Source organism: Balaenoptera borealis (assembly GCF_965194805.1).
Source record: "Balaenoptera borealis genome assembly, chromosome: 14".
Lineage (NCBI taxonomy): Eukaryota > Metazoa > Chordata > Mammalia > Artiodactyla > Balaenopteridae > Balaenoptera > Balaenoptera borealis.
The window spans coordinates 60,041,151-60,054,964 of record NC_138875.1 but is presented as its reverse complement, the minus strand read 5'-3'; the positions used below and the strand labels follow the sequence as shown (position 1 = coordinate 60,054,964).

Genomic DNA, 13,814 nt, shown 5'->3' with positions numbered 1-13,814 from the left:
AGAAATAAAAAATAAAAAAAGCAGATACATTTATAGATATTTACTGAAATATTCTTTTTAATAGAAAAAACAACAGTGACTATCCATCAAAAGGGGGAAGGGCTGAATAATTAGGGTATCCTTATTTCATAATAATAAGTAGCTGGTCCTAAGAGTGAGTTAAAGATATATAAATATTGCACTGGACTCCAGCCACTAGAGAGATGTTCAGAGAGTACTGAGTGATGCAAAATCAAACTGCAGAACCTTACGTACGATATAATATCGCGTTGTTAGAACTAGTAAGTAACAGATCTGGGACATAGATTGATATTTATATGTCTAAATGGGCATAGAGAGAGATGTGCAAAGATAAACACCCAAGTATTATCCCCAAGAAAGGAACTGCAAGAAAGATGAGGAAATCTATGACCTTCTTCACTATATATTTCCATATTTTTTACCTTCTTATATGGTACCTATGAATTCAGTAATTAAAATAGATCATCAACAAGCTACAAACATTAACAAATAAAATGTTATGTATGATGAATTCATGATCCAACTTAAGAGCAATATAATCTAGCTAAGGAATAGTAAATATGTAACAATATATAACACCTAATGGAAATATATGTTAATACCTGTATCTTTTCTACTGCTAATATATACTAGAAAGAGTTTTCAATGCCAGCTATAAATCCATGTCTATAGTCATTTGTCTAGATCTGTAAGAAAGAAATACTGCTATTTGGTCAATAGAAATATTTTACCTGAGTAGTTATATTACTTATATTACTCATTCTACAAAGGTAATAACATGGATGGAAGATCAGCAATCTTGATCTCAAACTGTTCTATTATCTTTCTTATTTTAAAAATAGGTATAACCATACTTCCTAATAAAATTTCTGCTATTTGTAGTTTTAATTTCATTTATATGCATTATTCATTTTTAAAGCTTTCTATTCACTCAAAATTTATTCTAATAGGTAATGCAATTACCGGTTCTTTGTATTCTTAAAATTAATTTATAAAAATATTACCCAAACACAGGAATGTGGTTAACCCTCATAAACTGAAATTGTGACATATCATCAAGTTTTCATAATCTGTTGTTATCACTCTGCAAGTTTTAGCTCTCATTTATTTTACTTCTTTTTAATTTAGTTTTTAACAACGCGAGTGACATTATCCTTACACATGAAGCAGGCAAGTTCTAATCGGAGCCCAAATGCCACTGAATGTGTTCCAATGAGTTATCCATCCACATTAAAGAGGACAAATGAGCTGAGAGCTGGTGTGATAAGAGGAGGATGAATCTGAGCCTGCCCAGGCAAGATGGATAGAAGCACACGGGACCTATGAGGTCAAAGATAAAATCCATATATTTCCCAATTTGTGAAATTGGATTTGCTGCGTTTGAGGCACAAACCCAGAGCGAATCTGGCGAGTTAAGGGTGCGTGAGCTTTTCCTGAAATGTCCTGAAGACAAAGGCCATACTGAGACTAGTTCTTTCTGCTCTTGGGTCAGGGGCTCAGAAGCCAGGTAGGGTCTGTCTCAGAAGCAGTCCACAGGGAAAGAATTTACCTGTGCACACTTCAGTCCCTTATATCCACAGCATCAGGACCCTCACCTCCAATCTCATTCCATGAGGGTCTTATATACCTTCCTGATGTCTGCAGGTAAATGGGCAAAGGGGAGGACATCCGCCAGGATGCCTCCACCACAGTGAGAGCCTGCCTTACTGCTCTAATCACACTGTGCTTGTCAGGCTTTGTGTGTTCTCAGCAAACTCAGAGGTGTTAGGGCCTGGAGCAGTGCTCTTCCAAGGGCTAACGTGTCAAAAACACTCACCGGGTCACTAATAATGGCAACACATCCACCACTGCAGACTGACGCCTCACACGTGAATAACGCCTTCACAGTTATCCTGTTTCTTTGCCGCCCTTCAGGGACTTTAGGTCACTGTGCTTTTTCCCGACAACACGGGAAAAGAGTCAAAAATGCACCGTTTTCCCAGGTTCCAGTGAATATTGCAACAGCTTTTGACATTAGCTTTAGGACGTACATCTATTTTTTGTTTTACTTAAAGCAAACTGCAATTTGATGAGTGTGTCAACCAAAACCCAGCTGACCAGCTTAAACGTCCTATTGGAAGATTTTGCCATAATAGCGTGTATGCTCAGTCGCAAGAAGTGTTATTCGTTTTATCAGAATTTGCTAGCAGACCTATTGGGTTTTCCTCAACATAGTATGTAAAGACCCGAACGAACTTTTTGGCCAACCCAAATACTCAGACTTCAGAGTGACCGAAGTTCTCTGCTAACCATTTCTCATGCATTTAGCACATTTAATTCTCCCAACAGTGCTATGAAGAAGGTGCTGGTATTGGTAGAAAACAGACTAGAATTATTAGAAACTTAGGTTCCTAAGTTTAGTAATTTGTTGAGATATTTTTTAGCTGTTAGTGTCAGAAGCAGCACTCACCCCAAGTCAGGCAGACTTTAAAGTGAAAGAAGTTAACCAATGGACACTGTCTTCTCTGAATATGTCCGAAATATTCACGAAGGCAATTTAGAATGTTCAATCATGCCCTGAGTCTTAACAAAAAACCCAAGTAAGTAGTGCATATTGATTATGCAGGGGGCCCAGTCTATGAGAAATGCTTACATAGAGGCCACAAAATAGAACTCTACTGAATCACAAGTTTGAGAAGGAACTAAGGCATTTGCTCTAATAAAAATTAAAAATTTCATTCTCAGTACTAATTTTTTTTTTTAATATATAAGAGATTTGGGGAAAGATTTAGATGACCCAGGGTCTCTTTAAAAACTACCCAGGTTAAGATTTAGTGGGCGTCCTCTTCTTTCTAGAAGATACTGCTGTGGGAAGCAGAAGCATCCTTAAGCCTTCTGGTGGCTTTAGGCGCACTCAACATGCTGGAGTCGGTACTTAATAGGGGACTAATCCTGACCGCAAGGATGTTTCTCTATGACAGCAAAGCCCCTCTGACAGAGACTGATGGGATCCAAGCACTAGAACCAGGAATTTGGTCAAGCCCTTCGTTGATAAGACATACAAAACGCAGCCCGGCGGGTTCTGTGATTTTTTTCAGTGTCAAATGGCCCATCAGAGGTACTGCCGGGAGGAAGCCACAGCCACTGACTGATAATCTCCGGATCTCTCTCTTAAATTTCTTTGCCTCCTCAGGGCATTCAAAGCTACACAGGGAGCTGCCTACAAAGGCTTCAACCTCACACCTAGAAGTCTGTTAGCAATGCTCACTCTTCACCGTCAAGGGGCCTGCTTGGCACCTTCTAGAACTACCAGGGCACTTAAGAGTCACAGAGGCAGGATAACGAGGACTCTGAAAGCAACCACCTCCATCTGTCTGGTCTTCCTAGAGGCCTTTCCAAACCTCTCATACAGAGTTGCTCCAGTAGTTCTAACCCTATCCCCCTCCTCCCCCGCCATGGCCTCAGGGCTCAGACACGGGGAAAGTGCTGACTCAGTGTGTAAAGGCAGGGTTTCAGGTTTGGGTATTACGGCCTCTGGGGCATGAAAGCCTGTAAGGCAGGGACTGAATATATTATAATAAAAAAGGTGCCACGTTGCTGCTCTGCACCTGTCCTCTGCCCAATTGCGATGCACTCCCCAATGCCATGTATTTACATCTGCAGACTAATAGGGCAGATAGTTTTTAATACCCTTTTAATGTTTATAATTAAGAAAGGTTCTTACAAATGTATGGACACCAAGGGGGGAAAGCGGGGTGGGGGGGAGGATGAACTGGGAGATTGGGATTGACATATATACACTAATATGTATAAAATAGATAACTAATAAGAACCTGCTGTATAAAAAAATAAATAAAATTCAAAAAAAAAAAAAAGAGGTTTTAATGGTTTAATGTGTTGGAAATGGTTTAACATGTGGCACTCAGGCTCAGTAGTTGTGGCTCACTGGCTCTAGAGCGCAGGCTCAGTAGTTGTGGAACACGAGCTTAGTTGCTCCATGGCATGTGGGATCTTCCCGGACCAGGGTTCGAACCTGTGTCCCCTGTATTGGCAGGCGGATTCCTAACCACTGCACCACCAGGGAAGTCACATTAAACCATTCAATGGTTTAATATGTTGGAAATGCATTAAAAAAAAACCTGTTGCCCTTTGGCAGAGCTCTTTTAGAATTAGAATTACCACACTTTAATTTTTTTCCCTGGTAAATAAACTTAAATGAAAAATAAATTATGTTCCATCCAATGAGGTCTTGGCCTGTATTCATTCTGAATCTCAGCCTTTGCCAGGTCTTAGATGGGCTCCCACCTGCCCCCCAGTGCCTGTGGGCGATCCGTGCGGGTCCAAAGACGTACTGCAATGCCAGCAACAGTTCTGTACAGAAAAGACAAATCTGGCTACCCTTGATTTAGGAAGAAAATAAATCAAGTTTTGACAGGGTTTAAATTCAGATCAGACCCATCCCAAACAGATTGTCTCTTTTGCCCCCACAAGAGGAACTAAGAATAATAAATAAATAGACACAGAGAGGTCGGCCTTCAGTGTAATGCAGGTATCACGCAATTTGGGCTTCATGGAAGGCCCTGTTGCCAAGAAACCCATCACTTTCCACTTCCAATATGCGAATCCCATTCAAGAGTATTTAAAATGATTGGGATTGACATATACACATTACTATATATAAAATAGATAACGGATAAGAACCTACTATATAGCACAGGGAACTCTACTCAATACTGTGTATGGCCTATATGGGAAAAGAATCTAAAAAAGAGTGGATATATGTATATGTATAACTGATTCACTTTGCTGTACACCTGAAACTAACACAACATTATAAATCAACTATACTCCAATAAAAATTAAAAATAAAATAAAACAAGTCACTCCTGTGTCACATTTAGCAAACATGGCGAATTAATACTCCAAAACCAATATTTACCTAAATCTAGTGAGATTTAGACTAGGCCTGGTAGCACAGGGCGTGTTGCTACATAAAGCATGTTAAAGATGGTCTCAGGGTATATGGTAAGAGACATCACGGAACATTAACTTGTAGTCAATGGAACATTCCCCATGGCCATCCAAGCACGTTGCAAAGGCAGGAGAGAGCTACACAAATACATTTGTTCTAGGGCAGCAGTACAACCACCATCGCAAAGAACAGGAGATGCACAAAAATGTACACCACCATAGGCTGAGCATAAATTCACTCTCTCACAGGCCACAGAGCAATGGAAGGTGAAGTGACTTGAAGTAGATGAAAAGTATGGCCCATCTCTCGTGTCACTGCAAGTAGGATAGACAAGGTAGCTATAACTGTGTTTATCAAATCCCAAGTAGAACAAAAATGCATTTTAATGTAACACATAATCGAAGTTCTTATGACAGTCACAGAAAAGGTTCTAACTAGGCATATATAGAACAAATATATACCTCTCTACAAATATAAAATGTACCCCCCCTTACTAGTTTAAAAGAATAGTTCATTATTTTTAAAAACCCTCCAATTTCTTATCTCACTCGTTATTCTTGACAAACAGAAGGCTGTCTGCTGATGGGATGGCTATACCATCCTGATGCAGCACTTACATGCATATACTTGAACTGTCTGGAAACACAGCATTACCACCTCCTCTAGGAGGCAAGATTTCCACAAGTCAGAAAGATAAAACATTTTTAAATTTCGAGAATTATTCATTGAAAACCAATGCAATTGCTTAAAGTCTCAAAGGGGTTTACAAAGAATCCCATAAACTAAGTATACACCATACAACATTATCAGAGTAATTACAAAGGTGCAATCACACATGCTACAATATGGATGAACCTTGAAGACATTATGCTAAGTGAGTAAGCCAGGCACAAAAGGACAAATTCTGAACGATTCCACTTACATGAGGGACCTCGAGCCATCAAACTCATAGAGACAGAAAGTAGAATGGGGGTTGCCAGGGGGAAGTGGGGGGAAGGGGTATGGAGTTTCAGTTTTGCAAAATGAAAAAGTCTTGGAGATTGACTGAGTGTACGGAACGCTACTGAACCGTACATCTAGAAATGGTTAAGAAGGTAAATTTTATGTTAGGTTATTTTAGCACGATTAGAAATAAAAAATAATCTAATAAAAAAAATCCTACCTTTCCATTCTCTATCTCTTTCTCCATTTCTCTTCATAGCATTTATTATATTATATATGTGTGTGTATGTAATATACATATATTTACATATACAAACATGTACATATATTTATTTATTTATTGCCTGTACAATTCCTCCCTCCAATACCCCCAAATATATCAGCTCTGAAGGCCAGATCTCGTCTTGTTGCTCTGCCCTTAGGGCCCGGAACAGTGCCTTACAAATATGGGTGCTTAATAAATTTCTTATGCATAGAATTTTTAAACAGTGCAATCATTCTTTTTTTCAAATATTTTTAGTTATATTAATTCTAAAGAACACGTTTCAGTTCAGCTTTTTCTCACTCTCACCAACCTTAATTGTTAAGTCATTAGTTTACCATCATCCTGTTTTAACTCCTGGTGCCAGTTATTAGCAAGCCACTTAACCACAGTTAAACAATAACCAGGATACATAAAAAGCGATATCCCCAAATAAGCACTTAAAAAGTCCACTGTGAAAATCACGCTAACAGCATCACCCATTTCTCTTTTTCAAGTAGCTACCAGTTAATGACTTGTGATATACAGGCTGCACATAATTATCAGGATATAAGATATAATACAAAACACAAACTAAATTGCATTTTGCTTCACTGGATACTGAAATAATTTCAGCTCTCTGAGGTTCCCCAACTATAGCTGAAATGCAAAGGTTGAAAAATAAGTAGATATGTGTATAAATCTTCAAAGTAGCTCCTGACTATAATCATTTTTAATATCCCATGTCGGCAGGGCCTTTTCTCATGTGTAAAATACCTTTACAGATAATGTCTAATCCGATCTTCAAAAACACCTTTGATATTATCAGGGCAGGTGTCGAGGGCCCCTGTTTGGAGAATCAGAGAAGCCAAGTGATTTGATCAGGGTCACACGTGCAAGAGCCTGTGCACATATCTGAAAATAATTTTCAGAAGCATAAGAAGCAAGAGGTCTGGCAGTGTGTTCCCGTACGATTCTTGAAAGAAGTATGACCAGGTGATGAGATCGCATCTACAAGCCACACGTGAAAATCAATTCCAGAGCGCAGAGATGGGTCATGAACAGTGATCTTTCCATTTCAATGCGTGAAATGAAATACGGTTTCGTGGGTGTCACCCCAGCGTGATAGGACAGGCCCCATGGGTGCAGCACCGAAATGAAAACAGAGCTTGTCCAAAAGAAACAGATTTGATAGAAAAAGAATCAGAGAATGGCGTTTGCCATGGATGCAATGCCCAACTGCAGGGGATTCTCTGAGTCCAAATATAAAACTGTATCCCTCCGATTTTCGATTTACCAGATAAGTAATCTAAGGCAACAAAATCAGGTTGCCAACATCTAATTCTTTTGAATGAAAATGTTAAACGGTAATTTTTTTTTTCGCCACGGGCAGTTAACTTGTATTGACTACTTGTTACGTGTAAGGTTCTGTCCTAGGCACCTTACATGCACCATTAGCTCCTTCAGGCTTCACAGCCACACTAGGAGATCCAACACTATTATTATCACCGCTGTTTCATAGATAAGACGAGAAACTCAGAGAATGTACAAAGTCTTCCCAAGGTCACATGTCTAGCTCCGTGCAGAGCCAGGACTCAAACGCAGGCAGCCTGGTGCCAGAGCCCAAATTCTCAACTGCTGACTCCAGCTGTAGTATCCTCAGGCCCTGGCATTTCATGAAAGTGATATTTTAGCACAAAACCAGGTGGGAAGCTCAGAATAAGAGTCAGTCTTTCAAATTTAACCTGTTTAGCTGTATGAAAAACTCAGTGGTTTTCCCCCGTTTGCTCAGATTTTTGCAAACGTCATCACAGACCTCCACTGCCCAGCAGAGCACTCGATACGCATGATTAGGGAGAATTTGGAAAAGGATAAAATAGAAGTGAACTCCGAGACGGTCAGGGTAGAAATATACACTGGATCATTTCATTAGAAAGAGAACATAGACTCTTCATGTTGAAGAGGCCTTCAGGTTCAGCCAGCTCAATCCTCTTGTGAGTACAGAATCTCCTTCTGCAACGCCAGGTTCTGCCTGAACCCACCAGCCACTAGAAACTCATTATGCATGACTTAGCTCTTGTCAAATCTGCACAGACACCCTGCTCGTCCCCATCCTCTTTCTCAATTCTTCCATCATTCCTCGTTGGTTGAGCAAAGTTCCAGAACATTTCCTATCCTGGGTGCTTTCCCTTGAGCACAGTCTATTCTGTGCTTTCTCTCTTAAAATGTGGGGACCAGAAGTAAGTGTGACAATAATAGGGAGGCTTCCCAGCACGGGTAGAAGAAGACTATCACCACCTACAACATAGGCTTTGCTTTCTTAATGCAACCTACACTTATATTAGGGTTTTTTGTTTGTTTGTTTTTTGTTTTTGTTTTTTGGAGGGGGTGGTGAGGCAATAGCATTACAGAGTGATTAACAGAATATGGACCATACTGTAGATGCATATGTATTTAAATCTAATCCTCAATCTCTTTTTTTATATGTGCTGCTGCTAAATTTTATTACTCTAATTCCAGACACATATTCTTGGCCTTTTAAACCACACGGGATGGATGCCCAATTATTCCTACTACCTGTCACCCTATTAGATTCATCCATTGTTCATGCCTGGCCAAGGCCATTTTCCATCTTCCATCTGCTTTGCAGAATGCTCAGTGTCTCGCTCAGGTTTTGAGATCCGTGACTTGCTCTTTCTGAACCCTAAACGCTCGCGAACCATCTGAGGAAGAGGCCAGGACCATTAGCACATTTTTCAGTCTAGAGTGTATAGCAGCCACCTTCCCCCTTTTCATTCCGTCCTGCATACCACGATTTCACACGGCTCACCTGAGCAGTCAACAAGCTCTCCTGCAGATTTTCTCAAAAGTCTCAGTTCAGCAAAAGGTGAAACTGTATTTCTTCCAACAGTAAAAGGCTCATTCAACTTCCCTTTCCTCACCCACCCAGCATCTCCCCCTCTCATTTCTAGCTTTGACCCTCTCACCTAACATATTTCTATTTCCTAAGATTGACTTGTTCGACCACAGCTTTTTCAAAAATGCTCAATCCCCGTGCAGGACAGGTGTGCAACAGTATCCATGGCAGGTTACAAATGGTAAGAGGAAAAAGCCTGCTTTCTCAACAGGCTTCCTTGCTTAAGTGAGATTAAACCTCTAAGGCACAGGGCTGGCATGCAAATATCCATTCAGGATTGGTTTTAATGTTTTAAAAAAGGACTGCCATTCTACTATGAAAGTTTCTACATTTACACATCATGCAGCCTAACAAAAAGGCTTCTTGAAAACAGAGCTGCATGCCTTATATTTAGGGGAAATGTAGATAATAATCATGTTGATACCTGAAATGTACAGGCACAAAACCAGGAGAAAAGACAAAAGAACAGAACTGAAAACAATAGGTAGGTGGGGTTGTCAGTGACTAGAATGACAGATTGGATCCTTTCTCCAGCCTAGACAATGGGATTCGAACCTTCTTTTGGAGAGAAAGGAAGACGATCTAGCACCATGCCCCCAAACAGGATTCCTCAAAATAATGCTGAAGTGAAAGAACACAAACTTATTGCTCACAGAGCATGCGTGGAGGACCACAGGGGTTTCTATTTCCCCGCCCCTAGTAAGGGGGTCACAGTATTGGCCCCAGAGACTTCAAGAGGCAATTATAAAATAAAGAACAGATTTGAAAGCAATTCTTATAGTGTAAAGTGATAGATACAGTGTTACACAGCTATTGTTTGCATTACGACAGATGATAAATTATTTCAAAAAAGGCAGGGAAATTTTATTCAGTTAAAGAGAGAGAGGAGGTGACATGGTGTAGAGAAGTGAGGAAGAGAAAGTGTTGTCAAACTCCTTTCTCCTCGGACCGCCCATGGCGGCTGTGGGAATCACCACAGTTCTTAGACCAGAGGCTCTGCGCTGAGTGTGATATGACCGTGGGGGCCTGGGACTTGGGAAACAGACCTGGGTGGACAAGGCAGGCCCAATAGAACATACCCCAAGAAGAGAAAGGGTCCTGTTCCCTCTTCTAACAAAAATAGTTATACAAAAATAATTTTTTTCCATGAGCTTTGGGCTTTTCGAAACCATACACGCCAAATTATGAAGAAAGAATGAAGCAGTTATGTTAAGGCTTAATCATTTCTCCTACCAGACAGGGTTAGACTGCGCTCTGAGTACTTTTAAAACTTAAGAGGAAACGAAACCTACTGATAAGTGTCCTCTTAAATAATGCCACCCGAAGAATCAATTATCTCCATAAAAATTTCTGGAGAAATTTTTCAGCCCTCAATTCAGTGCAAGAATCTGCATTTAAAGGATGAAAGAACACTTCAGTATCCCAACCTGTTATTTCTCTCTACTTCCGACCCGAGAGCAGCCAGACAGAAACAGCACTCGAACCTGTAACAGGCTCTTCCTTTAGGGTCTGATTTTTATAAGACTCTGCACTTCTCTCTCCATCAACCCACAGAGCGGGCTCTGCACAGTCAATTAGAACTTTATCATCTAAGAATTTAAAGCCGGCGTGCAGTCCACAAATCACCCTGGCTTATTTTACAAATGGGTCCCATGTCATTGGCAAGCAGCACCTCCACTCAATATCCGTCCATAAAAACACAGCTTTAAAGCTATCGCTAAGATGGAATCTAGCCTTCCAAAGGCCCTCGAGGCTACAAGCACATCAACGGGGAACATAAAAACAAAGGGACCCAGATGAGAGGCGTTGACCTATGAGCAGACATCATTAAAGCAAACAGTTTCTGTCAACTTTGGGATGATTCCGTATGAATTAGGTGATACTCCTAAGAAGGTGTAAATTAAGAACGGGGGAAAAGGGGGCGGAGGCCTCCTGAGAGATATCAAGCCTTGAGGTTTGAAGTCCACAGGCTACTGGGTTGCTGTCCACAGGTGAAGGGACCTTTTGTACCCAGACAGGGTCCCAGCAGAGCTGAGGGAAGCATGAGCCACCTGCACGGAGGTTGCAGGTCAAAACCCAGAAGACAATGATAAGTGGTCCCAGCATCCCCGGACTCACCTGCACACTTGGTTCTGGTTCTGAGAGCGGGCCCAGGAGAACCGGTGCCGCCCTCCCCTGGCCGGGTGAGAAGCACGCTGATCTCATACTCTGTGTCTGGGTCGAGATGCCCAATCTTGTAGCTCGTGGAGTCCACTGGCTGCCGGTCGCTCCAGCTCCCGCTGGCGGTGCAGTATTCCACCTCCCGGGCCACGATGGGCCCATCGCCATTGATGGAGTTGGCGTTGAGCTGGATCCACAGGTAGGTGGCCCCCACGGAGGCCAGCTGAGGGGGGGCGATGGGGACAGGGGGCTCTGAAAGGCAAACCGGAGGCCATCCTTCAGACACTTGAGAAGAGCTAAACGCACATCAATTACTAAAACAGGGAAGACATTAACATTTCAGCAGTGAACTGATGAGAATGGTTTTGCTCAGGTTAATACAAAAAAGCATACTGAGGGAGGTTTGCGTAGTGTTCATATCTGTGAAATAAGCCATCTTTAAAACCTAAGCCTGCTCAGGTAGGTACATCCCCAGTTTGTTTTAGGACGCAATTCATTTTTCTCGAACAGCTACATAGGCACCAAAGGATTTTTTTTGCACTAAAAGTAACTTGTGAAAACTCTCTCAAGTGGTAGTAATTAAACTCTAGAAGTCTCTCCATTGTCAAGAGTAAAAAAAAACAAAAACAAAAAAAAACCCCCGAGTGTCTTCAAAATCACCCAAGGTATTAGTTATATCATTAAATTCAGTCTCCTTATATTTGTATTCCAAAGATATCATCACTTGAAAAACACGGATGGAATTATAGTTTATCTCATCATAAATGCATTTCCAGGATGACTCGTTTCCCCCCAAAAGCTATCCCAATGGACTCGTTCTGCTCCAGGAGCAGTGAGCACTTGGGGTGATAAAGTCCAGCACCGCCACTGTTCAGGGATCTTGCAGTAATGAGTCTTATTAAAGCAGTGAATAGAAAGAAAAGCTCTAAAGCAAAGCACAAGTCATGCCCAGCTTGATAAAACTCTAAGCAATAAATGGCAAACACTCTTTACAACCCAGGAAGGTCTCTCTCATCGTTGAAAACCTGAGACTGACTTTTTCTGGATCTTTGTCTGAGGCAGGAGAGAGAGGCAATCTTGTTTTCAACAGTATATCAGGTGCCAGCTGAATGGCCCTCCAGGCACCAAATAAAGGCATTCCATGTGCCAGTGTCACTGTGAGTGGCACCACACATGACATTAGGGAAGGAGATAACTGTATGAAATAATGTATTTCTATTTAATGAGTCTCCATCGGAGAAAACGTTAAGTCCTAGTGATTTTTTTCAAGGATGTTTCTGCAGGTGGTTTGGGCCTTTTGGTGTGGGTTTTTAGCTCCTCATTTAGCTCACACAAATGCATGTAAAATAAAGCCTGCTACTCTTTTACTGGCATATGCACCTGTCTGTTCCATAGCTGACATAACCCGTTGCTCCCTGTCATGTTTCCTGCTGCTGGGGACCTCACGACAGCTGGTCCCATCTGAGGTTGGCCCCTACGATGATACCAGGTAGATCCCTAGACCAACAAGAAACCAGCAACGCAAGTTCCTTTTGTTGGGTTGGGGCATCTTTGTTCTTCTTTAACGTATTCAAGGTGTGGTAAGTCATACTGACTTTTAAAATAGCTGGGGAAATCTCATGAGACTGAGTCTAAAGAAGACACTTAAAAGATGAATTTTATTTGGGGGCCCATAAATTTAGTGCAAATTTACTAAAATATTGTTCCTATTATTTATAAACTACAACTTTGTGCTAGCTCTTCATTTCTTTAGATAGTTTTGATTCAATCTAGTTTGATTCAACTCATAGTGATTTAACATCAATTTATATCATTAGGAGATTCCTTGAACCAAGACATGAAATGGGCCTTTCATAGTATATCCTAAGACATTTACATAGGCAGGCTGAAAGAGCAGTTAATTACTTTGAAGCTGCAAATGCTAGCAAGGGTTCCTGAGCTGCCATTCAAAATATAACTCGGGGCAAAGCCACAAAGGTTAGTGAGCACACAATTCATTTAGGACGTTGTTACTGGTATCCTAAAATAGACAGGACTTTAATGCTTATTTGTCCCGAGACTATTTTCTCTATTAGTTCCCCATTAAGAAGAGTACCAAATATGTTAAATCAAATGAAAGATTCAACTAGAATTTGGAAATCACTGAGACAGCCATTCAAAAGGACTTTGGGGTTGCTGAAAGAACCTGTACAAGAATAAGAATAAATTTTTTTAAAAATTTTATTTATTTTTTTTATACACCAGGTTCTTATTAGTTATCCACCTTATACATATTGGTGTATATATGTCCATCCCAATCTCCCAGTTCATCCCACCACCACCACCTCCACCCCTGCCACTTTCCCCCCTTGGTGTCCATACATTTGCTCTCTACATCAGTGTCTCTATTTCTGCCCTGCAAACCAGTTCATCTGTACCATTTTTCTAGGTTCCACATATATGCGTTAATATACGATATTTGTTTTTCTCTCTGACTTACTTCACTCTGTATGACAGGCTCTAGTTCCACTCATGTCTCTACAAATGACCCAATTTTGTTCCTTTTTATGGCTGAGTAATATTCCATTGTATACATGTGCCAC

At 40.9% G+C, this 13,814-nt stretch overlaps 1 protein-coding gene across 7 annotated transcripts in view; it reads right to left on the bottom strand.

Annotated features, from left to right (window-relative positions):
- PTPRM (protein tyrosine phosphatase receptor type M) overlaps window positions 1–13,814 on the bottom strand; it is a 742,498-nt gene that overhangs the window by 397,483 nt on the left and 331,201 nt on the right. For all 7 annotated transcript variants that reach the window (XM_082353481.1, XM_082353483.1, XM_082353486.1 and 4 more), the window contains exon 7: window positions 11,191–11,484. In XM_082353481.1, coding sequence (XP_082209607.1) covers window positions 11,191–11,484 — 294 coding nt within the window. The remainder of the gene's footprint in view (window positions 1–11,190; window positions 11,485–13,814) is intronic.